This window comes from Periplaneta americana, chromosome 6 (assembly GCF_040183065.1).
Source record: "Periplaneta americana isolate PAMFEO1 chromosome 6, P.americana_PAMFEO1_priV1, whole genome shotgun sequence".
In the NCBI taxonomy this organism is placed as follows: domain Eukaryota; kingdom Metazoa; phylum Arthropoda; class Insecta; order Blattodea; family Blattidae; genus Periplaneta; species Periplaneta americana.
Genome location: NC_091122.1, coordinates 91,994,683 through 92,021,140, shown reverse-complemented (window position 1 = coordinate 92,021,140; position 26,458 = coordinate 91,994,683). Strand labels below are relative to the sequence as shown.

Sequence of the window (26,458 nt, the reverse complement as noted above, 5' to 3'; positions counted from 1 at the left end):
TTCATCGCTCTCGGTTGGATGTGAACCCGTGAACCTCGTATTATACGATCTGTATGATAGATAACTGTCAGATCACCGAACAAGACACAATATCGTTAAACAACAGATAATAAAAATATAGTAAAATCAATTCCACAACAAAGCCACGCTAAAAAGAAGGGCAAAAGCTGATGGAATAGAGGTTCATTTTGACAGCAGAGTAAGACTATTGTGCAAATAAAACAGGAAGAAATGTTGGCCGTTCGTGATATAACCGTGTTTTACGTAGAAAAGCGTGCTCAACAAATCCCAAAATTCTTGCTAATTGTGTCGAATACGGCAACACTGTTCGGTATTCAACGGCCAAAGCAACCTTTGTCACGCCTGACAAGTTACCTGCAGTAAGCGAAAAACACTCAACCCGCTTTGTTAGAAATGGGCTCACAGGCAAACGTCACGTCACGGGACATCAAATAGACTAAATTCAAGTGCCATTAAAACTGATCGATCGTTTTAGAGAACATGTCTTTTTGAAATAACGATCAAATGTTAAAACCTACCAAAATATGTACTGTACAAACTTACTTAGGCCTATATATTTTTATGCCATCCTAGCATTATAAACAGGCTCTTACTACATCGAATATCGTTTATCATTGGCTTATTATGGCACAGGTGCCGACAAAAACAATGACGTATTCGCTTATGACGTAATACCGGAACGCTTGAATCGGGAATGCATGCATCTCGTCTGAATATCTTCTACGCACCGTGTAACAAGAAATGAAATGCAGGATACAAGGTAACGTATCATTTATTTCCATCTTTAACAATTGTATCACTTTCGTAATATCACATAGAACAGTTCTGTGGTTCTGAAAAAACTACATTAACAAAATAAAGGAACACTTTATAACATAACCTGCAAGATCATTCATTCCTCTTTACTCAATGTTAATTGCCAGGCGCAACTAATCGATACGAACTTAACGAACACAAATTGTCAGCTATGGATCCCAAGTTTCTTTCATAGTTCTCCTACAGTTTATAATGCTAAGATGCCATAAAGCAGGCATGCCAGAAATCAGACTCTAAATGTGCAGTTTTGTGTGCGGATCGCCGGTCTGTGCAGACTGCATCATTCGAGCGTTGCTCTTACTCTTTCTTAGCTGGAGGGGTGTATAATAATCCATTCTGCGCTTCTAGGGTTGGATTAAATAGGCATTTGGACATTATAAACACACTTAGCAGAAGGAAAAAAACACGGTTATTATCAGTGCCTATACTTGACAATTGTATTACAAGAAACTTCAGGCTTACTCAGTTATACTTCACAAAGTAGTGGTTTGTAAAGCATAATTTATTAATATGATTTTTATATATTGCAGTAATTTCGAAACAACAAAAAACGAACAAGTATTTCATTTTACGTAGTAGGTACTAATTATTTAAAAATAATAGACCCTACATATAATTTATTAATATGATTTTTATATAGTATTTGAAGAAAAAATATTGCAGTAATTTCGAAACAACAAAAAACGAACAAGTATTTCATTTTACGTAGTAGGTACTAATTATTTTAAAGTAATTTTTCATTGTTCGTCGAGCATTATTATTTATTGGGACCATTGGTACACAAATGTTGAAGAAAATATTATACTCCCAATTAATTAGATGCAATAGGACATTGTGAAGTTTTTACACTGAAATAATTTCCTTGCTGTATGTCAATATAAATTAACATTATTATTAATAAATGATATAAATTAAGCTTCGAATTTAAGGGAGAGACGGGTGAAAATTTCGTAATTTTTGGTGAAAAATTGAATTTTTCGTTTTTTGTAGAAAATGAAGTAATGAAGCCTACTTTACACTTTGGCAGAGTTTTAGAACCCTACGGCGGTTGTGTCATTAATTACGCCATCTTTAAAAGGCTGCGCTCTTTAAATACCCCCGTGAAGGCGTGGCCCGCACTGAACTTGTTGCTCCGTTTTATTATCACGGATTTTGCATCTGATAATGCAGATTAATTGTTCTAATTCGCTCTCTGAGTCATTGTGACTGGTTTAGGAATTACTATAGATGCACCAATAGATGGCAGAGCGATGTAAGTTCAAACACTTATGTCTGTAGATCTTATAACTTCGAAGTGAATGTTTGTATACAAAGAAATTGTGTTGTGTTGCTAGAAAAGTTTGAGTTTTAATTGAACGTTTAAAATAGTTTTGTAAATATATTTATTTCGTTAGTTTTTTTACAGTAGTATAGTGTAGTATAGTAGAGTATAGTGTACATGTAAGATATATTTATTTGTGTAAATAGTATTTTATCGCCGTGTGAAGTGTAGTCACGTGTACTTTTAGGTTATAAGCTATTACAAATTCAACATGCCTAGAAGTAAGAAAGTGAGACAACGTTGTTGGTAAAGAAAAGGTGAGAAAAAGAAAAAACTCGAGTTGTAAATAGTAGTGGTAATAATTATGATAGTTGTAGGCCTCATGTAGAACATAATACTAGTAGTGTAGAAACCATTTCAAGTAGGCCTAGTGTAGAGAACAATAGTGCAGAAAGGAATCTGAGACAAAACCAACTAGAAATTAGTTGTCAGAATGTATATAGTGTTAATAATGAACAGTGTAAATATTTATTGGTAGATAGTAGTTTGTTGTCAGGCCTAGTCTCTGACTTGAAATGTAGTGACTGTAATTGTAAGTCTTTGTACATAGAACTTTGTGATGAAAAACATGGGTTCTGCCACAAGTTACATTTAGTGTGTAGGGTTTGTGAAGAGACAAAGTCTTCAATTTATTCCTCGAGGCGTCGTGAGGATAAATCCAGGAGACCGGGCTTCGACGTGAACCAGAGGATTGTCCAGTCCTTCGTGAATGTAGGTCAGGGGTACTCTGAATTAGAACAGTTTGCCATGGTCATGAATATGTCTGTGATGAACAAATCTACATTCAATGACCATGCAGCTGTAATAAAGAAGGCCTCTGAATGTGTTGCTGACAGTGTTCTCCATGATGCTAGACTGGAGGTAAGGAAAGCTTATAGCGACCTCATTGGCTCACACGTGGACATAGTTCCATGTATGGTATGAGCAGTGTAACTGACTTGCTAACAGGGTTTGTTCTTGATTACACTGTCATGAGCAAACACTGTTACAGGTGCATGATCGCCAAGAGACGCATGCCCATCACAGATTTTAGGGTATGGTATGCTGTCCATGCCCCTGAATGTGATATAAATCACGAGGGGTCATCAGGAGCTATGGAAGCAGAAGCAGCCTTAATCCTATGGAAAAGGTCAGAGCAATATGGCCTTAGATACACAACAATCCTTTCCGATGGAGATGCCTCTACATACAAGAGACTCTCTGACGAAAAGCCATACGGGGCCTCGGTTGCTATCAAGAAGGAAGAGTGTATCAACCACATTGGAAAAAGGCTGGGCAATGCCCTCAGGAAAGCTGTGAGTGAATGGAGAATGGATGTAAATTAGGTGGTCGGGGACATGGTACGCTGAAAGCGATGACTATTGCCAAACTTCAGAACTATTACCAAAAGGCAGTCCTCGACAACCGTGGTAATCTACTGGCCATGAAGAGTGCAATATATGCCACTTTGTTTCACAGCATTTCCACTGATGAGAAGCCCCAGCATGGCAATTGCCCTGTTGGAACAGAAAGTTAGTGCTTCTATCAGAGGGCATCGCACAGGGTAAGCAACCGGGCCCTCATAAAGACAACGTTGGTACACCTCTCAAAGAAGTTGTACTTGCAAAGATGATGCCTATGTATCAAAGGCTGGCATCAAATACACTGCTTGAGAGGTGTTTAAAGTGTCTAACACAAAATGCCAACGAAAGTCTGCACAGTGCCATATGGAGACACTGTCCGAAGGACTCCTTTGGTTCGAAGAGGAGAGTGGATCTGGCAGTATGCAAATTCAATGCTGGCTGCACAAAAACTGTCCTCAGTCTCCAAGAAGCTGCTGGATTGCCTGCTTGAGATAAAACAGTAGCTCTAGGAGTTCGCCGTGACCAAGGACGTGTAGTGAAAGCGAAGCTTCGAGCTACAAAAAAGTTCCAGCACTACCGTCAGGCGATCAAATCTGCCAAACGACGACTTCTAGAAGCTGCTAAGAGGACAGAGGGCACTACCTACAAAGCTGGACACTTTTAACAACGCCTGTATATTTTCTTTTAAGTTTGAAATGCATGCAAACTTTTAAACTCATTTTTCCACACTTTTTATTTTAGCTCATTTCTCTGCATTCACATTGCTAAGGCTTCCACAAATGTTATGCTAAGAAGTTGAAATTTTTGCTACAAGTGCTCTAAAGTATATTAACAAACGTATGTTGCCACTTTTTCAAAAAAGTAAATAATTTGTGAATAAAAAAAAAAAATAAAATGTGTGCATGTATTCTGTAAACTTTAAAAAATTTGAATATGAATAGGATAATTTTTTTTCCTCTTTTCACAAGGTAAAACTAAAAAATGTGAGAACATAGAAACTTTCTGAAGAGATCAAAGCTGTTGTAAAAAAAAATTCAAACCTGGTTCTTCAATTTTGGAGGAGAAGTAGCATTTTGAAAATATGCAAATTAAAAAAAAAATGTAAATAACTTTTAAACTACTGATCCTATTGACACGAAACTTAAAAATATATCACTACTGATATCAATGGGAGTATGTATACAAAAAATCAAGTTTCTAGCTAACAAAATATAGAAAATAGGTATTTCACCCATCGCCTCCATTAAATTCACATATAGTTTATTTGGAAAACGTTGAGGGCAAGTATCGACAAGTTGGAAGCGTTACTGAAAGAAATTAAGTGTAGTTGACAAGCTGTGAAGCGACGATATTCTATTTACGACAGGTTTAAAGGTTTATTAATGTAAGTGTATTAGCATAATATAGTGACGTGAGATGAAAAATTTGCCATTATATATTTTTCCAGAAAATTTTTCCGCCTTGCAAATAGTTGCTTTCTTCGCTCCTTACAACCTCAAGAGCCTCATATGTATTCCTCATTATATTCTCATCACTTACCAGCTTATGAAATGAAAGTCGTAAGTCTTCTAATCTTTGATGGCTGTGTTAGTACAGACTCCTAAACAACGCCATTGTCAAGTTCGTTTTGCCGTGAAAGTACTGATTAAGAAATAAGTACTGGCAATATCATATTTTGAGAACTTTACTAATCTGATCTAAACTATCACAAGACTATAACCTCGGCATGGGCTGATGAAAGCCTTTCATTTTAAAATAATTATTGTTGGCTGAGGAAAACATTATAACAATTATGTTATATGATTCGTAATTTCTCTTCTTCGTTATCTGTGAACTCCTCACTTTATTTATCATAATTCATTCACAGACACAGCCAAAACAGCACCCATACTGAAACTGCGTTACTGAAAGAAAAGCTGATATGCTTTTGCAGGTCTGTATACTTAGCCCTATCGCGTTCCCCTCCAAGGCGATTCACTCCCTCCAGGTAGGGGAATAGAAAGTGCACATCGCACAGAGACTACTACACAATGTGCAGGGTTTTGGCATGCCTGCCATAAAGTGTTGTATCCAACTCGTGGATAATCTTATTATGACACTCATTCACTCATGCCATAATCATCAAGATTATCCACTTGTTGCATAAATAACTATTATTTTCATTCATAAATATAAACTTTTTGTGGTTTTGAACTGTTTTAAAGTACCGAAACCAACTAAATGGTGTATAATATACTGTAGGTTAATTCAAAAGGGCTGTTAGAATACTTTGCGAGGATATTACTTGCGATAGACATATCTTTTACGTTTATTGATGAATAATAAGCAAAACACACCGACTAGAGAGTAGTTCTAATGATTGTAGGAACCGTGACAGTTGCAGTTTTTTAAAAATGGGAACCGTATGATTTATTTAGGTGTAATGTACTTTGAACTGGTACTACGAAAGTATTACAACGCAAATTGAATCGAATTTTTATTATATACAGCATTATTAATGTGAATTTTGAAACTTGCTGTTGGACAAAATCGCACATGAAGCGAAGGTTGTGTGTGAATGTGCGTACTTTCGAAATTCAATACTTAACTAACAGTTTAAACGTATGGGTACTTCACTCAGGATCGCCCCTAGAATTTGTCCCCCCCCCCCACAAGCATGTCAGGATCCTCCTCCCCTCCTCAATATTTTAACGAATGTTGAAGTTCTATAATTTAAATAACTTTCTAAGACAACAACAACAACAACAACAACAATAATAATAATAATAATAATAATAATAATAATAATAATAATAATAATAATAATCCATGGCACCACAGCCCTTGAAGGGCTAGACCGACCAGCCGGCTGCTGGCCTCACGTTCACATGCCAAAACAGAGGTGGAAGATCATCCAACCAGAATGGAGGTATTGTGTGGTTAGCACGATGATCTCACCAGTCGTTATAGTTGGTTTTCGCAACCGGATTTCGCTACCTATCATAGTTCTCCAAGTGCATCACGATGCTGGGTGAGCACTGGTCCCATACACTGGCCGAAATTTCATGAGAAAATTTCTTTCCCCCATGAGGACTCGAACCAACGTGCATTCCGTAAAGCCAGTCCTAGACAGGATGCTTTAGACCACGACGCGGGACTCTAAGACAACAAGCTAAGGAAATTTTATTACAATGCCCCCACAAAGAATGAAATAACCCTTCAATAATAATAGCCTACTTCTTAAAACTGTTGAAAACATAATTACTACTTCAATAATACATTATTTAACATAATTCTCTTTCAAAACGTTTTTCGAATATTTTGTGTCTTCCTTTCCCTAAAAATATTGTAATTTTTTTATACTAGACAACAATGTAATTTTATTATCTCAACAATAACTCTTCACTTTCTACAATTTAATTTTACTCCCGTCAACAATGGGATTTGCTCTCTGCACAGCAACACAGCGTTCGTTATTGCATTCCACAAACGGCAATGACAATTTACTTGGACTATTACGAACAATAAACTGTTAATCTTAACTAATATTCACAAAGCACTATTTACAACACAGAACTGTCAGTTCTCAGTTCACAGCTCATTTGTCTTGGCTAGTTCTTCTGACTCAGTCACTCGCGTTCACAGAATCTCGAACCCCAGACCTTCAGAGGCGATCCGCTGAACTTCGAACTCAGGTCCCCCAACTGCGGTCCACTGCACTCGAACTCCGGGCTTCAGGCTCCACAGTTACGGACACAACTCAAGCCGCGCTCTGGTCTCGAAGCTGGCTTCACTGCTACACAAGACTAACTCGCTTACTGTCCAAATCTGCTTGTAACAACACTGGCTTACTGACTGACTGACGTTCTACTACCACTACTACTACTACTACTACTACTACTACTTATTACCACGTTGGGTTCACTCCCTCCGTGGTAGCCTGCTTTAGAGACTTAAATGCTCTCTTCAGGCTGCGATTATTTTTCATGGATTATAGTAGTTCGACACACGCCTCACATGGACTGGCACAGCAAGGGAAAACGCAGGATCTGGTTTTGGTGTTCTTCGTTTCTTGTCGTTGTTGCTCGGGAGGCGGACTCTGCACTTCGCCGTCTGCCAGGCAACCCACACAACGTCTGCTGCCTAGTTGTCGTAGTTAACTTGTCTGTCGTCTATGTATTAAGTGCGTCATGTTTAGGTTGATGGTAATTATGGAGTTGGTCGTCTAGTGCTTGGAAGTGTAGGGATGGATGTTATTTAATGTTGGTTTTGTAGGTGTTGGGTGTATTGTTGATAGAGGTTTGATATTGTTATGTCGGGATTCTGAGGGGGAGGTGGGTTGAAGAGTGGTTGTGTGTAAGGTTTATTTATGGACTTGTGGACATATTTAATGTTTTTGCGACGGATGTATTCGGGAAGGGGTTTAATTCGGGAGAGGTCATATGGAATATGATTTCTGGTGTTAGGAGCCAGGAGATAAGCTTTGCGGATTAGGCTTCTCTCTTTTTGGATTAGGAGCCGGAGATATGAGGGTGTTATACGGGTGAAGAACTGAGAGGCGTACATTATGGATGGTCGGATGATGGATTTATATATTATGATATTGGTTTGAGGAAGGCTGCCTATTCGTTCGGGAGGGCGACCGGAAACTTTATAGAGGAGTTTCGCGGATAGGGCTATTCGCTGGAGGATTTTAACCGCCTGCGGATTGAAGTTCAGTTTCCTGTTAAAGGTCACTCCGAGGTATGTTATTTTGTCTCGGTACGGTAGTCGTGCGTTTTTTATTCGTATTGGGTTCCTGTCACGTATTGCGTCTTCTCTTTTATAACCAAACTATAGTTTCTGGAGAGTTCGCGAAAGATTCCACTCTCGACGGACTTCTGGACGATTCAGGAGGGTCCGTCCCCCCCTTCACTCCGCACGTAGCAATTTGCTTCCTTCCTCACTTGGCAAGTAGCAGATGCGCGCGCAACCTCCCCTCGCCGCGTTGCCGTAATACACCCCCTCTGCCCTCTCGGCATGCAGATGCTCCCCGTACCAGCGTTTCGTCTGCCGCGCGCCCTGTCGGACACGCGTTCGAACCCCGGTGCAGCTGTCACAATATCTAAAATTCAGGCCAATTTGATGGTGGTTGGGTAAAGGGAGATACGTCATAGAGTTTTGAGTTAAATGAAAATTAAACATTAGATCCTTATTGCAAATACAGAATGTAACATGATATACAAGTTTGCTCACATTATGTGACGTAGAGCGCAGTTTTTCATCACACAAAACCAATCTTACTGACAGGCGGTAAAAATATCTTACCTGAAAATATGGAGAAATGCTTGTAATATACTGTCAAAACATTGTGCAGTATGTCCCATTAATATATTGTAACATTGTACTGTAATAAATGACTGCTTATGTTATTCCTTTAATTAGGACATGTTAGTATTTCTTTCAAGAAAATTCATTTATTAATTTTTTATTTTATTTTGAGGGTATAATATTTTGCCAATTTCTTCTGCATATTTTACCGCTCTTTAACTATAAGTCACTTACTTTCACTGTAAACCTAACGCATTACTCTGATACTATAACTCACTAAATTGGCTCTATAGTTCACTGCATTGCATTGCACTTTCACAACACACTACACACGCACACAATCATTCACTTCACTTTCACTATTACGCTCTGCGCAATCGCTATAACTCTAAATCCAACAAACAGCGAGCATATTATAGTACTACCGTCTATTAGTAAGTTCTTAAGCCATTTTTCAACGCATTTGTGGTTACTGGTAAAGAATTTAGTAAGTATGCAGGTAAAGCATTCGAATCCCTGATAGGCCTAGTACAGCCGAGAAAAGAAAATTTCCAATGTCCATCCTCCGTTTTCTTTTCCTCAATTTGTATTTGGCTATTCTTTAGAGAGTATTTTTATTACTCTCCAGGCAGGCTCACCTCTGTACGTTTTCAACATTACACATACTCGAATTCGTATTCTTCTATCCATTTTAATGTTGAATTATTGCGATGAAACACAAGAGCCCGTTCTGTAATCTTATCTAAGGTCTTAATATTATGCTCTAATCCCAACATGCAGTACCACATTCCATTACTGGACGAATTAGTGACTTACATGCAATCTCTTTCGATTTATCAGTCTTTTCATAGCAGGCTACCATCATCACAAATTGTAACGCTCTCCATGCTTTTACCGCGATATCAAGAGTTTGCTGCTGAAAGTTAACCCAAGGTATTTGAATTTGTCTATTTCCGGAATAGTTTCACCTCCTAATGTATACGATGCGATCATTTTACAGAGTTGTTTCCGATCTCTGACAACGAATTTGAATGACATTATGTGCGCCAGGAGTCACACGACAGCTGAACTGTGGCGTGAGGTGACAGACCAGTAGTGAGTGATCTCATAGTCAGAGTGCACGGCGACTTACAGCAGAAATTCCCAAGAAAATCGAGCCTTCTTGGGAAGGGTACATAACAACCCTTTCCGATGTCAAGTAGTTAAGTGAAAATAAAAGAAGCCTGCAATAAACGAGGTTTTGTTATTTCCAAGATTAGTTAATAAGATTGATAAAGCTCGAATGGAATTAATTTGTATCAACTCGTGAGGTGCGGTGACTTGTGACGGAACGTGAATTTGCTTGCTTCTTCCACTCTGGAATTAATCTCATCCGAGCTTTGCCAGTCTTATTAGGTACACGCAAGACGACTTTCTTGGAAATAACGAAACCACGTTTTTTGCAGGCTCCTATGATTATCGGCATCGGAAAGGGTTCTTATGTAGGCTACTTCTCCCAAAAAGGCTCGATTTTCTTGGGCATTGCTACTGTGATACACTGTGCACTCTGATTATGAAATCACTCACTACTGGTCTGCCACCTCTCGCCGCAATTCAGCTGTCGCCGGTATGATTCCTGACGCACATGATGCCATTCAAATTCGTTATCAGAGATCGGAAACAACCCTGTATTTATTTTTCTCGTAAAGCTGATGGCTTTGTTGTTTAGAGAGTTTATTTTCATTTTGTTAGTCATTGTCCAATAGTTTAGTCATTCCGAAGAAAAACAGTATCTTCATGACTTTTTTATTTTTCTGTACACGATACAGTCATCGGCGAATAAATGAATATTGGATAAGATGTTAGCCGGCAGATCATTTACAGAAGCCAGGAATAGAAAGGGTTCCCACCTGGGGAAACCCTGAGGTAATTTCTATGGAGCTTGATAATTTCTCCCCCGCCTGCACTCTCGGAGTGCGACAAGTTAAGAATTCCTTGAACTACTTAAGTACCCTGAAGTGGACTCCCGCTGTTTGCAATAATTTATCTAATAACTAGGGACCGGATTTGTAGGTTTTTACCTATTTTCTTCCTTGCTTCTGAACTCCTAATTTCTTCAATACTTTTCCGAATCATGATCGTAGGAGTCGTGTATGTGAATTCTGTTGAATCTAAAAAAAGCCTAAATCATTGTTGATCAGCGTTATCCTGCATTTACTGTGTTTTTTATATTGATTTCATTTATTTATTTATTTACTGAGAGAGAGAGAGAGAGAGAGAGAGAGAGAGAGAGAACTGTCGACGTGGAAGAGAGGCTGTCTCAATTCCTAAAGCAAAATCTGTACTTAGCAGTGACAACATCTATGGCTGCCTTGCTTTTCTCAAGGCATATTTCAGTGACCTTCCAAAATAATTATACTGAGTACTTGGGATCTTCGTCGCTACAACTGAAAGATGCAATTGGTGTCATTGGCTCGCTTCTACAGAAACAAGTACCAGGACCCGTGGGTGAAGCAGACACATTAAAACTGAAGAAAGTACTGCAGAGGAATCCATGGTTTAAAAAAATGAAAAATGTGTACTCCATTCTCCAAGGGGAAAGCTTCAATTGTCAGTTACCGTGGGTACCTGCTGCAGTGGCAGCTATGAAATTTACACCTATGACGTCATGTGCTGTCAAAAGAACCTTTTCGTCCTTCAAGTGTATTTTGGGAGACAATAGAAAAAACTTCTCAGTCGAGAAACTTGAAAAGTATTTGGTCATATATTGCAACCAAGAATAGCACCCGTAAATAATATTGTTTTGTTTGTTTGTTACTTATAAAATAATTCTTGATCAAGTTTGAACACATTTAATTCAAAAGTTGTGTGTACTGTATTTTTTATCTATTGAAAAATGAAATTTATGTTATTATATCAAGGCAAATTGTATTAGATAAAATGTTAATTGTTACAATAATTTATTCAAACTACAAATAATGTTAAAGAGGAAGAAGCAAAAATTTCGAATCTAATAAATTTTGATAAATAGTTTGATTCTTGAAAAGGTCAGTTTCGTGGTCCATGTTCCCTTAATAAATAAATATTTATTTTTTTAAAGAATACCTGTAAGGATACATTTTTAACGATCGGCAGTTTTTGCGACCCTTTTCACAGGTTGGACATAAAAAAAAACTATTTCACCTATTCCAAAAACCTACAATGGTCTTTTTAAAAACTTAAAAATCCGGTCCCTACTAATAACATCGTGCGGAACTACATCGAATGATACACTGTATCAATCATCAATGTATTGTGGTACTGTTTTCGAATTTCGCGCCGCAAACACTCCCTTTAATGGCGGATGCTAGCAGATTCAATTTGTGACATTTTTCTTGCCTGCCACTCACGGGTACGTGTCTCTAGTAAGTATTACAAACTCTTTGGTTCAGACCTGTCTTCGGAGAGTTGAATAAACAACAGTAATTTGCGACTTTTAAAGTTTTACAGAAATGAAGGGTTCAGAACCATAGTGGGCCAAGCGCCATTTACTAAAACCGTAGGAAACAAGGGTTAAAATGAAGTTATTACCACAATTCAATGGAAACATATAGCAAGTAATATAAAGTATACACATTAAAACTAAATGGTTTGTCAATCTTCATTAAACTATGGTAGTCACTTAACTTTAACCTTTGCTTTCTCCGTTTTTCATAAATGGCGCTTAATTTGTTCTGTTTCGGTAACGGCGAAGGGTACGTTAATTTTAGTCTGACTCGTCTTTACATACGTTTTCTATTCCACGCTTCATTATGTAGGCCAGGGACGTGAAAGCGCCTGCACTGCTTGCTCTCAAGAACCCGCACAACATATCCTTAAAAGCGATGATTGTACTTTATCTTGCTGAAAAGTGAACTTTGTTGGATTTGTATTGCTTGCAGTATGAGCACGTAATACAGGCGTTTCCACATGGTAGGCTAAAGCATTTCTTAGGGAGAAAGGAGCTGGCCGTCTTAACCCAATTATCTCCTGGCTTAGTTGTCTCATGAGTGATGTCTTATTGGTGTCACGAGATTCAATCCTATGTTTGTGGAGTTGACTTAACAACAAAGCATTTCTTAGTCCTGCACTGTAGCGTCATGATCTAAGTAAGTCGTCATGCTGTACTCGCGTTACGAAGTAAGTGCTGGTTCGTGTCCTCAGGGAAGGAAGAATGTCTCGCGAAATTTCGGCCAGTGTATGGGATACTGTCCGTCTAAAATTGTGATGAATTTGGGGAGATACTGGCCTTGGCTCTCTGCGGGCTTTCGCGCTCGAGATGATTACTAGTAATAATAATAATAATAATAATAATAATAATAATAATAATAATAATAATAATAATAATAATAATAATACAAATGGCTTTTAGGGAACCCTGAGGTTCATTGCTGCCCTCACATAAGCCCGCCATCGGTCCCTATCCTGAACAAGATTAATCCAGTATCTATCATCATATCCCACCTCCCTCAAATCCATTTTAATATTATCCTCACATCTACGTCTCGGCCTCCCCAAAGGTCTTTTTTTCTCGGGCCTCCCAACTAACACTCTATAAGCATTTCTGGATTCGCCCATAACGTGCCACATGCCCTGCCCATCTCAAACGTCTGGATTTCAAGTTCCTAATTATGTCAGGTGAAGAATACAAAGCGTGCAGTTCTGCGTTGTGTAACTTTCTCCATTATCCTGTAACTTCATCCCTCTTAGCCCCAAATATTTTCTTAAGAATCTTATTCTCAAACACCCTTAATCTCTGTTCCTCTCTCAAAGTGAGAATCCAAGTTTCACAACCATACAGAACAACCGGTAGTAAAACTATTTTATAAATTCTAACTTTCAGATTTTTTGATGGGAGACTAGGATGACAAAAGCTTCTCGACCGAATAATAACGGGCATTTCCCATATTTATTCTGTGTTTAATTTCTTCCCGAATGCCATTTATATTTGTTATTGTTGCTCCAAGATATTTGAATTTCTCCACCTCTTCGAAGGATAAATCTCCAATGTCAACTTTAACCCAATGGCAAGTAGGCTTAAAAATGTGTATATATGTGTTGGTTGGTTTAAAACTTTATGAGCCAAGTACAATTCCAAGTCTTAGCACCTGGTTGCACTCCATTCAGGACAATGGAATAAAATATGAGGGTTAGTTACAGAGGATTCATTTGTTAACAGACCAAACTTTCGAATTATTGTGGTCACCTCCTCGTCCCTGACAAACTACTTGCACTGACACACCTAGGCCGTTTAAAGAACGTCTCTGACAGCTTCTGTAGATGTGAAGAAGATAAATTTCCAGATAAAAACCCCTCTATTTCAACTAAGGGTTTTGTTTACGTTACTCCAACAACTTTCCAGCGTTGAGTATTTTTACAGAAGAGACGCACGTGGTTGAGACACCTCATTGATAGAACACAACATAAGTATATTGGTTTTTTGTCACAAGAGATATAAATGTTTACAGCTAATTACAAGACTTAGTATTTATACAACGTAATATAGCACATTCCGCGTAAAGACAGTCGCGCTTGCTGATATTTGTTGTCAACTCCGCGGAGAACTGTCAGAGTCGTTCTCTTGTTGGTCCTACTATAAAGCAAGCGCCAAGAGCACTCACCTTCCTGAAACGACCACGAGGCCTGGTCGGAAGAGGAATCAGCAGGAACCGATGCCGATCCCACGATCAGTGGCTTTACGTCCGCGTCAAGGGTGGGGGGCACTGCAAGACAAGGGAGGTCCGAGTCACACGCTGTTGCTGCAAACTGTCAGGCAGGGGGATGATGGGAGAAACAACACTGGCTACAGCGCGATTGGAACCAAAGTAACAATTATGTACAGACCCAGAAACAAAATTTGGGCCATCTGAATTTTCCAAGTTCCAGTTATAACATAATGCGCACTCTCAGTGCTTTGAGCATGCGCAGTATGTTATAATTTGAACTTGGAAAATTCAGGTGGCCCCAATTTTGTTTCTAAATCTATATATCGTAAGGATACTAAAATGACAATAACTTTTATTATCATCGTGTCTACTAAGAGTCATCCGCTATCACAATTAATTTTAATAATCCGCGAAATTTCATTAACCACGGTGCATTCCTCCTGGATGACCAACCACTACATGATCTCGAGCATCGTTGCATTTAAGCAGTTTGCAATATCGTTAAAGGTAAAACGGCTCCAAAAGAAAGCTCTAGGAGACTTACAATAATTAATAGCCCACCCTAGGACAATAAAATTAACGTAACGAAAGTTTATGGTAACACACTATTATGGGCGTTTCATTACAGTGAACAATTTATTAACTATTAAGCTACAAGAACTCTAATATGTTTTATTAATTTCGTGAACGTATTTATGACAAGAAAATACATTTCTTATGATATAAAATTTTCACCAAACGTATAATCTACAACGGAATATGTACAGTACATTTACAACTATAAACGTTGATCTTGCGGGACGAATTTTTGTAACATTTATTTATTTTATATTAACACATTTCTGTTCCTATAATAATCACGATTTATTAAAGATGATAATCGAAATTTTTTTTTGCATTATTAATACTGCAGTTAGTATATCATTGGACGCACTCCGTCAGCTGAACATTTACGACGTCGTCTTTCCATGCTAAAGACACGAAATCAAATCTTGGCAAGTTCAAGTTAAATTTTTTTATTAAAAAAGATTTCTGGCAAGTTATTAGGGGTTACTCCCGTTCCATCTGTCATTTCCGTTTTTCCATTTACATATTGTGCCATCTTATCCAGAACACCGATTACATGGTGGGAGAACTTTCCACGGAACAAGAAATCCCTGGAATCCCAAGTATCTGTATATGGCACCATACAAGCAATTTATTACAAGCAGTTCTAATTTTAAAATGTCCACAAATACTGAAAAATCAGAACTTTCCTCCGGTTACAAATAAAGAGAACAGCCTCATCCGACAATAATCATCCCTTGATTTGCAAATATTCTGAATTAAATAAAAATGTACATAAAAATCATAAATGACATGAAGAGCGATGCTCAGAAAAGAACATCATGTGCAATTAATTTCTAATTAGACATGCCTGATACAATTACTGTATATGTTTCCTTTCCTTACTATAGCTTAATTGAAAATCAAATCATGGCAGAATTAATAACAGTCAATAGAAAAATCTATTTTACAGACGTAACTACTTTACAAGTTGTACTAATGATTTGAATTAGGTCTGCAATGGAAAGCTGACATAAGAATATATAATCATTGTAATGCGCATTTCATTGTGTTTCAGTAAAAAAAGAACAGACTGTTTTATGTTCTCGTCTAATATTGCAGTGCCGTCCACGATGCCATGCTCAAAAGTTAGGTATTTAATACATTTGAAAGACTTATTCCTTTGGAAAAGCGACCTAGAAAATTAGTCATCTAATAATAATTGTTCAATAGAGAGCACGAATTCTCACTAGGGTCTTCTATTGTGGATCCAAATAAGAATGCTATCCATCAAACGAATTGTTAATGAGCTCGTGTCGAAAACTCCCCTCAAACTGCACACACATATCTCCAAAGCAGACAGACAATTATAAAAAAAATAACTACCCATATTAAATACAAAGATACACAAACTTACTCGGAATGTTATACAGGGTCTATCATAAGTAACTTCACTCGAAATATTAATTTTTACGATTTTTGGCTATTGTACATCTCTGTTAGTGACAGCCATTCCCAGTGCTGTACACTCGATTTGGTTACGCATTTTCCCGCCAGAAGTCGAGCTACTCAAATGCGTTCACCACAAAGCGCCATTTCTATTCCATGCACGTTTACATTGGTGAATATACAAGGTCTAACAAATGAGCGGCATGCATGAGATGTTGGAACCTTGTTTGATGAAGTGTTTCCTAACAGATGTATCGGTAGCGCAGGTCCAAATGCTTGGCCGCCACGATCTTCAGACTTAAATTCCCTGGATTTCTTTTTATGGGGATTTGTTAAGGATCATGTGTTCGCAGATAAACCTCGCACCATACCAGAATTGTACATATTGTACAGGTGGTTACTCCTGAAATGCTCTCGAGAGTGCACCAGGAGACGGTCCGTCGCTTGCATTTGTACATTCCTCGTGACGGCAGACATGTTGATCATTATGAGCCATAATTAGTGTAAGTTCATTGCAATTTATCGCAATTTGTGTTTTTTGACACTAACCCGAAGTTTTAAATTCCATAGTGATAATTTAATTCATCTCTACAAAGAAAAATGGAGACATCTAGCGGGCAAACGCATAATCAAATCGAGTGTCTGGCATCGAGAAAGGTTCTTACTAGCAGAAATGTACAACACTGCCAAAATAGTAAAAATTAGTCAGGTTTTCGAGTGATCAGTTACTTATGAAAGATCCGTTATTAACAAATAATGATGCATACTTGGAATATGAGTTTCTATCCACGTGAAAGTTTAGCTGTTTCATAAAAGTTACAAAGCTACAAGCAACAATAGTGTAATGGATACAAGTAACACGTTTTTATAATTTCTGTTTCATAAAAGTTCACCGTACACTTGTATGACTAGAGCCTCCTTATAATTCCCGTGACGTCATTTGACAAGCAAACAGCAGTTCACAGAGCGCGAATTTAATATGCCTGCAAAACAGCAAGCCTACTACATTAGCCTACTACACAAAATAACTAAAAATGAAGATATTCTTTTTTATACCTCTACCATGACCAGAGCGGAACAAGTTAAAGCAGAGAAGTGGAACGAGGTCCATGAACTGACTTCAAGTACTTACAGAGTAGTTCAGCATAATCTTACAACAAATGTATGAACATAAACGGAATATTTTTTTTATTTCAGTAGGTTATTTTACGACGCTTTATCAACATTTCAGGTTATTTAGCGTCTGAATGAGATAAAGGTGATAATGCCGGTGAAATGAGTCCGGGGTCCAGCACCGATAGTTACCCAACATTTGCTCATATTGGGTTGAGAGAAAACCCCGGAAAAAACCTCAACCAGGTAACTTGCCCCGACCGGGAATCGAACCCAGGCGACCTGGTTTCGCGGCCAGACGCGCTAATCGTTACTCCACAGGTATGGACTAAACGGAATAGGAAACTGTAGCAGCGCTGAATGAAATTTAAAATTTGGTTTTTAACATTTGTGGGGAAAGGTTAACCATCAATGCAAAGGGTTGAAGATGGCTGATTTCCCGGAAGTAATTATTGATGATGAAAATACTGTAACGTTGACGTTCAAGAGTCCATACCTGTGGGTTAACGGTCAGCGCGTCTGGCCGCGAAACCAGGTGGCCCGGGTTCGAATCCCGGTCGGGGTAAGTTACCTGGTTGAGCTTTTCTCCGGGGCAAATGCTGGATAACTTTTGGTGCTGGACCCAGGACTCATTTCACCGGCATTATCACTTTCATATCATTCAGACGCTAAATAACCTAGATGTTGATAAAGCGTCGTAAAATAACCCAATAAAAAATAAAAAATAAATAAAAACGTGCATGATATGGAAACTACTTCAATATCTCACTCAAGCAGCAAACGTAGGCTATGTTTTACCCTATACATGTCTAAATTAATTTTATACCGACATTATGGTTAATATGTATTTATTATTTTATAAATAAATATCAGAAAATTAAAGAAGATAAGTTGTAGAAAACTTCAAGTCACAACTTTTTATAAAAGAGGGCAAATCGTTCATTCATTAAATTCATGTAAGTATCGAATCCAAAATTTATTCTTAACCTATACAGAATACACTTTGAATTTGAATAATATCAAACTCCTCATTGCTTTCTGAAATACTAGATCACGTTCAAAAAACTTAAAACAAACTTGTATCTAAGTCTACATCCAACTTCGGGCTAGTACGCTTTCACTATTATTATCACTGCTTCTTACAAGTAGTAGTTATTTATGAAATAAAACAATTGTACACTATTGTAAAAATACTTGTAACATTACCTTATGCAACTTGCTACTTGTAACGTCTAGTTGTTTGTTTTATGAAACACAATCTTATAAAAGTAGACAAGATAACAAGTCGAACACTAGTATTACAAGACTATTAACTTTTATGAAACAGGCCCCTGGTCACATGACACAAGAGATAAGCTTGTGTATTCAACGCACTTGGCCAGCTGAGTGAGCATGATCTACTCAATGTCGGGGAAAATTCAATGTTTCAATATTTTTTTACTCAAGCTTTATTTTCGAAACCTTTCAGTTTGAATGAGCAGCTAATTTTTTGTATCTGTGTATCTGCTATGGAGATCCAACAATGTGTGTAATTCGAAGGATGGTTTCGACATGAGCTCATTAACAGTTCCTTTGCGAGTGCACAACAAACTATATACTGTATTTGTAACTGGCAGTGTCGTTTCTCCCATCTTCGAATGCATGTACTTGTGCGGGCGCGCACATACCGCCGCCTGCAGCCGAGCGTTCTAGAGTATATTAGCCTTACCTTGACAAGCCAATATAGTACTTTCATATTCAGCAAATTATAAATTTATATTGGAATTGAAATTACTTCAGGACTGATGTTATAAATGAAAGGGGGAACAGCACAAATTATTTTGAATAATGTTTATACTCTTAACAGTAAACATCTAAACTGCTGCAACATTATGCTCGTGAATATAACTAATACCTTCGGTATTTGTGGACTAAACCAATGTCATGGGAAAATAAAGGCTAATGGGTATAGAGTGCAAATGGAGTGTGGGACAAGCCCACCTTAACTTATATCACTCATGTGGGCCCATTGTACAATGAGATTATTCCTATTCTGCTATACGTTATCGGGTGTCATCCGGCCAGGTCAAGCTACAGTCATTAGGTATGGCAGGTTATTCGAAAATAACTAGTTACCGGTAACCGATCAAAAATAACCGGTTATTTTCCGATCATATTTTTAACATTTCGAAGTCAGCAAATTAGTCAGGAAAACAAAATGAGACGTTACTTGCACTAGAAATCAAAGAAACACTTGCAATCAAGTGTAAACCAACCAGAAGATAGTTAAAAGAATGTCATTAGATAATGAAGATCAATGACATCCCTAAACAAAATACAAACAGTAATAAGAGGTTATGAAATTGCATTTAATTACTTCACTCACATTTGGGATTATAGGTAAAACAAATAAAAAATAACACAAATTGCATAATTTTTACAATAATAATCTTGATCATGATACATTTCGACAGGCAACCTATTCTCCTATAACCAATAAATACTGAAGTCAGTTTCTCGCCGTATGAACAGAGAACATCTATGACAAAGTCAATCCCTGAAATCCACCTGAGAAAATGATCGTTATTGGGAAGCTAGAGACCTAATGGAACAATGATAGAAAGTCTGCGATTAAGACAGGCATATATTACTGACATTGATTCGAAGTCGAATTACATTTTGCCATCTATGGACAGATGACGTAAGTAAAGCAGCAACCCATATTCCATCTAGGAACGAGACAATTTATATACAGCTTGATTATATGGAGTACAAAATAATAAAAAGAACCGATGTTCGACTGACAATAAATTTGAGGTAAACTTAAAATACATTTGATTCGGTGTGTACTGTATTTTAAAAAATACCGATCGTTTGGTTGAGGAAAATAACCGGTTAATTTTGCTCATCCTCAACAGTCATTCGAATGGCTTACCATGCCTGTTCAGAAGTGTTCAATCAGTTCTCTACACTCAGTGATTAAGCTTACAGTTACATGATTTTAGTGTTTCTGTATCTGTGATATAATAAATAATGTTTCTTTACAGTGTGAAGAATTCAGTAGTATAAAAATCTAGGATCTTTGTGATATCTAAACGGCGCTTATGAAATATTCTTTACTAGTGTTCGGCGAAACCGGTTATAAGAGCGACTTATCCATCCATGTACAGCAAAGTTCATATTTAGAAAATCTTACCTTATCTGCAGAAGATATGGAATATGATCTCTTTCCGGCACACACACTCACTGCCTTCAAATGATCGCAAAATCCAGCGACAAAAATTTAATCTACTAGGAATAAGCTAATGTACTGAGATCTTACATGGTTTTAATTTAATCAATTTTCGAATTTTGTGTTCACGATTTAGAAACCCCAGTCTCACAGACAAAAGATGTAGCCTACGTAATTTTGTTGGTGTGTTTAAATCGTTCACCAATCTCGTCTACTTTATACTTTTCAAGTAATGTTCTCGACACACTCAAATTTTTCACAAGTCTTCGAACAGTTTCTCTACGCGGAACATTAGCGTCAGGTAATTTACCTCGAAACAGTTTTATTGTCCTACCAACTGAATCAGTTTTAACAAATGCATTGTACAGAAACACTCGTTGCTGTAAAGAATATTTCATACGCAGCATTTCGATGTTTTCGTCACAAAAGCACTAGCCTATAGGCTACACTACTGAATTCTTGACACTGTAAAGAAATATTACTTATTACAGTAAACAATTGTTAATAATCCAGTTATTCCTTGGACCAAGGGCGCCAGATTAGCTAGAGTGTATAAAAATGTTGTTTAATTCATTATATGCAAAGTTCTACGCTATACCAATCACTGTACTTGCACTTCTAAATCGAAACTACTACACTCCGTTTCTGGAATCTGTAGAGTAAGTCCACGCATTTGGGTGGAGCCGATGACAAGCGAATGGGCGGAACCTATAAGTGCGGAAGTGTGTTGCGGGCTGCATCGGCTCACGGCCGCTAAGGGGTAAGATGTGAGTAACAGAAGGTGATAGGTAGGGTGGCATTTTAGATGCTCGTCTTCAAGCAATACCTTCCCTCAGTGCGGTCATTGGCCTGGCCCTTTACATTCATCACTTGCGCAAAGGACTTGTTTCGTCTCCTATACTCTACACAGCCCAGAAACTGAGTATACAACGTTCCACATGTGACCTGAGTACTTCACAACTCGTGATGCCATAAGGACGACTAACCCCGCGTGTTTTATGTCACTGCAGTTACTAAATATTTAATATCAATTGCTGTAACAATTAATATAAGCACAGACTAATACCACAGTCTAGTATACACAGTCACGAAGCTTGAGTTTATGAGTATACTAGAAACGATAGACTGTGCAGGTACTATTTCGCATTGTCTGTAATGAGCACAGCAGTGTATATTAGAGAGTACCGCATTCTCGGCGGCGGCGGCCATATTTACTCCTTGCTCGGCACAGAAGCATAAGCAGTAATGCTAGAAGGAAGGTCATTAAAGGCGATATCATACATGTTGTTGTGGTTTATTGAACACAGGAGACGAGGATTAATAAACGTTATTGTCATAGTGAAATGACTCATTAGAAATAACACTTTATTATTTATGTTATGTCCATTTTAATACGGATATCAGCAATTTTCTGTTGCAATTCTCATACCAACACTTCGACTGCCACATTAACAGATTGTTGTAATGCATTTACTATAACAGACAATTTTCTTAACAATAAATATATTCTAGTCCTAAAATACAGTGATAAGACGTTTTCTAAAATATTATAAGATGTTGGGAACGTATGAGTTGAGTGTTAATGAATAAAAACTTCAAATCCTTTAATTTCAACTCATTTTCTACCAACGTTTCACATTTTTCTGCATATAGAATTATATTAAATACAAATTTACAAGGGTATACAAGTGACATTACCTTATACGACTTGAGAGTCACTAATGTGCTAATAAAATTTATAGATTCATTCATTAATTCATCCCTGTTATCAGTTATTAGACATGAAAAACAGTTTTCACAAATATTATATAACATATTTTGTTTTATTTTGAACAAAACTGATCCCAACAAATAATAAAGAGCTTGTTGTTCACTCAAGTCACTATTTATATTTTCAGTTAAATTACAATTTAGCCTATATCAATTTCCTTTTACTAACATTCATCTTCACTAGACCTTTCTGTTTCGGATTTACTTACATCTGTACCTAGAAACTCAACTAATTGTTCAGAATCGAAAACTGTGTAATTTCCATGCTTCGTTTTTTAGAAAAAAAAAATGAGAAATCGTAATGCAGTTTTGAATTATTTTGCATCCGGGATTGGATTTATGGAACGGACAGTAGAAAATAAAATATTTTCTAACGCATCCTGCATGCATCTATCTGGCATAAGATATTTGAAGTTCGCTTTATTAAGACAATTTTCTTGAAAATCAAGAACTGTTTTTGTTACCAATAGAATACCAGTTTGGGATGGCTTTCCCACCTTGATGTTTTCAATTATAAATATTTTGTCATTACTTACTTATGGCTTTTAAGGAACCCGAAGGTTCATTGCCGCCCTCACATAAGCCCGCCATTAGTCCCTCTCCTGTGCAAGATTAATCCAGATTCTATCATCATATCCCACCTCCCTCAAATCCATTTTAATATTATCCTCCCATCTACGGCCTTCCCAAAGGTCTTTTTTCCTCCGGCTTCCTAACTAACGCTCTATATGCATTTCTGGATTCGTCCATACGTTCTACAAATCCTGCCCATCTCAAACGTCTGGATTTAGTGTTCCTAAGTATGTCAGGTACAGTTCTGTGTTGTGTAACTTTCTCCATTCTTCTGTGATTTCATCCCTCTTAGTCCCAAATATTTTCCTAATTACCTTATTCTCATACACACTTAACCCTCCGCTGGACACGTTAAAAATGTTACGTGTATTTGCAAATGGGTCATGGGGTCTCAAAAGACTTCACATGCCAAGCGAAGGTTAATTCTGTTCCTCTCTCAAAGTGAGAGTCCAAGTTTCACAACCATACATAACAGATAGTATAACTGTTTTATAAATTCTAACTTCCAGATTTTTTTTATAGCAGACTAGATGACAAAATCTTCTCAACCGAATAACAAACATTTCCCATATTTATTCTGCGTTTCATTTCCTCCGGAGTGTCATTTATATTTGTTACTGATGCTCCAAGATATATGAATTTTTCTACCTCTTCGTAGGATAAATTTCCAATTTTTATATTTCCAGTTCGTATAATATTCTGGTCATGAGACATAATCATATACTTTGTCTTTTCGGGATTTACTTCTAAACCTTTCGCTTTTCTTGCTTGAAGAAAATTCTCGTATTTTCCCTAAAAGTTTGTGGATTTTCTCCTAGCATATTCATGTCATCCGCATAGACAAGAGGCTGTAACCCGTTCAATTCCAAACTCTGTCTGTTATCCTGATCTTTCCTAATGGCATATTCTAGAGCGAAGTTAAAGCATCTCTTGCTTTAGCCCGCAGTGAAAATATTATGTCATTGAGAAAATTAATCTTTGAAGTAGGGGAGAGTCGGGTAGTAGCGGACGTCGGCTAATATCGGACAGTGATGTTTCTTCCATAAGCCATCAGATGGTAACACCATATTGGCATGGTTACGTTTCTCTATGCGACCTCTGAACACTGCTTTCAGTTGAAAGCATTCGCTCGACGAGTACACTTCGCAGATGCCATTTTGTGTTTGTGTGGTTTAGTTTCTGTGCATCGACTTAAGTTTGGTGGTCTATCTTTCTCGCACTGTAAGTATTGATACAATATGTCTTAAATGCAGTGTAGAGTTACTCTTAAATAATACATTTGTGTATTACTTACAATGAAAAATTATTATATAGTTTAACTTTGAGTGTCAATATAATGACGGTATAAATCGGGTAGTATCGGACAGAACGTGTCGTCTAGTATCGGACAATGTTTAAAACACAAATCTCTAGTACAGGACAATTTTTAAAACGCATACTGTTGTCAATTGAATAATTGGGTCTATGGATTAAAACAAACAAATTAAATTGAAGCAAAATTAACAACCATTATTAAAACTAAAATTATAAATTAAATTCAAATAAATCACGTAAGACCCTTTATGTTTTATCTTTTACAGATTATCAGATTACCAATCTATAATTAGTGTCCACGACAATGGAAAAGAAACGCGGAAAATGGGGAGAAGAAAACATGAAGGGCGCTTTACAGAATGTGCTGAGTGGAAAAATGACAATCAGGCAAGCCGCAGTATCATTTTCTGTCCCTAAAAGTTCTCTAGGCGACAGAGTTCTGAAGGTGAGATCAGGAAGTGATGTAAAAGTTTATGCAGATATGGGGAGGTTTAAACCTACCTTTTCCGAAAATTATGAAGAGGAATTTATGAAGCACATAATAGATTTAGATAATCGCATGATGCCACTGACTAAGAAAGAGTTTCTCAAACTGGCTTTCGACTTCGCTGAGACTCTAAGAATCCCGCATCGATTCAATAAGGAAAAGAAGCGTGCTGGGAAAGATTTCTACTATTATTTTCTAAAAAGACATCCTAATTTATCACTGCGAATAGCTAAATCTACCAGCTTACAAAGAGCGGTTGGATTCAACAGGCCTCAAGTTTCAAGATTTTTCGACAAGTTGGGAGATCTGCAAAATCAATTCCACTTTCCGGCAAGCAGAATTTTTAACGCGGACGAGATTGGAATATCCTGCGTTCACATAAATGATACAAAAGTATTGTCCGTGAAAGGTAAGAAACAAGTAGAAAAATTATCGCCTGGAGAGAGGGGACGTACAATTACTGTGCTTCTCTGCGTCAACGCATCCGGGGACCAGTTCCTGCCCCCACTTTTTGTGTTTCCTAGGCAACGTATGAACAACCGCCTGATGATAAATGCACCATCTGGTAGTCTTTCTGTAGCTCATGAGACGGGATGGATAACTGCAGACAGTTTCATGAAGTGGTTTGTGGAATTTGTTAAACGTGTCCATCCTACCAGAGAAGACCCTGTGCTCTTAAGTTTAGACGGTCATAGCAGCCATAAGGAGCTCAATGTCATCCTGTATGCTCGAAACAGCAATGTGCACATGTTGAGTCTTCCTCCGCATACGACGCACAGGCTTCAACCATTAGATAGAACAGTTATGAAGCCTTTCAAGAACGCCTACAATGAAGCTTGCGCTGAATGGATGCGCAGAAATCCTTTCTCCAAAATTACGGTCTATGAAGTCTCAGAACTGGTCAACGTTGCATTTTCACGGATATGCCGCACGGACTTAGTAAAGAAAGGGTTTCAATGTACTGGCATCCATCCATTCAACCCGAACATTTTTACCGATTTAGACTACTTGCCATCTCAAGGCCTTGATATCCCTGACATGCTTTTGAAGAGTCTAGGAATTGTGGGCCTGAAGATTCTGAGACAACTGTAGAGGACGTACGTCAGCTTCCAGAAGTACAAGAAGCTTCAGCATCTAAGCCAGTAACAACGTTGTGTACTGCCAAGCCGTCCACTTCTTCCCAGCTGTCCCCAATCTCAAGCTCAAAACAATCATCTTCTGGATTCATAACACCACCTTCATGCTCGAAACCACCCAATCTACATCTTGATTCAGCATCAACTTCAACGTCAAAATCTCACTCAACCACATCACATCTGACTCCCTCTTTTAGTCGCATCGTTAAACAGATTTCACCAATTCCAGAAGCTACTCAACGAAGGCTTAATGTGAGGAGACGAGCTGCCAGAAGCGAGATACTCACATCAAGCCCTTACAAGGCTCAGCTGGAGGAGAAGCAGGCTTTGAAGAAGAGTGAGAAAGTGAAGAAAAGGCTGATGCAAGACAGCATAAATAAAAGAGCTACCAGGTCGAAACAAGAAC

General features: G+C 37.7%; 1 protein-coding gene across 18 annotated transcripts in view; it reads right to left on the bottom strand.

Moving 5' to 3' along the window:
- LOC138701496 (protein bric-a-brac 1-like) overlaps positions 1 to 26,458 on the bottom strand; it is a 354,692-nt gene that overhangs the window by 169,248 nt on the left and 158,986 nt on the right. For 12 of the 18 annotated variants that reach the window (XM_069828419.1, XM_069828415.1, XM_069828416.1 and 9 more), the window contains one exon: positions 14,409 to 14,510. The exons of the other annotated variants lie outside the window; for them this stretch is intronic. In XM_069828419.1, coding sequence (XP_069684520.1) covers positions 14,409 to 14,510 — 102 coding nt within the window. The remainder of the gene's footprint in view (positions 1 to 14,408; positions 14,511 to 26,458) is intronic. 18 annotated transcript variants of the gene reach the window in all.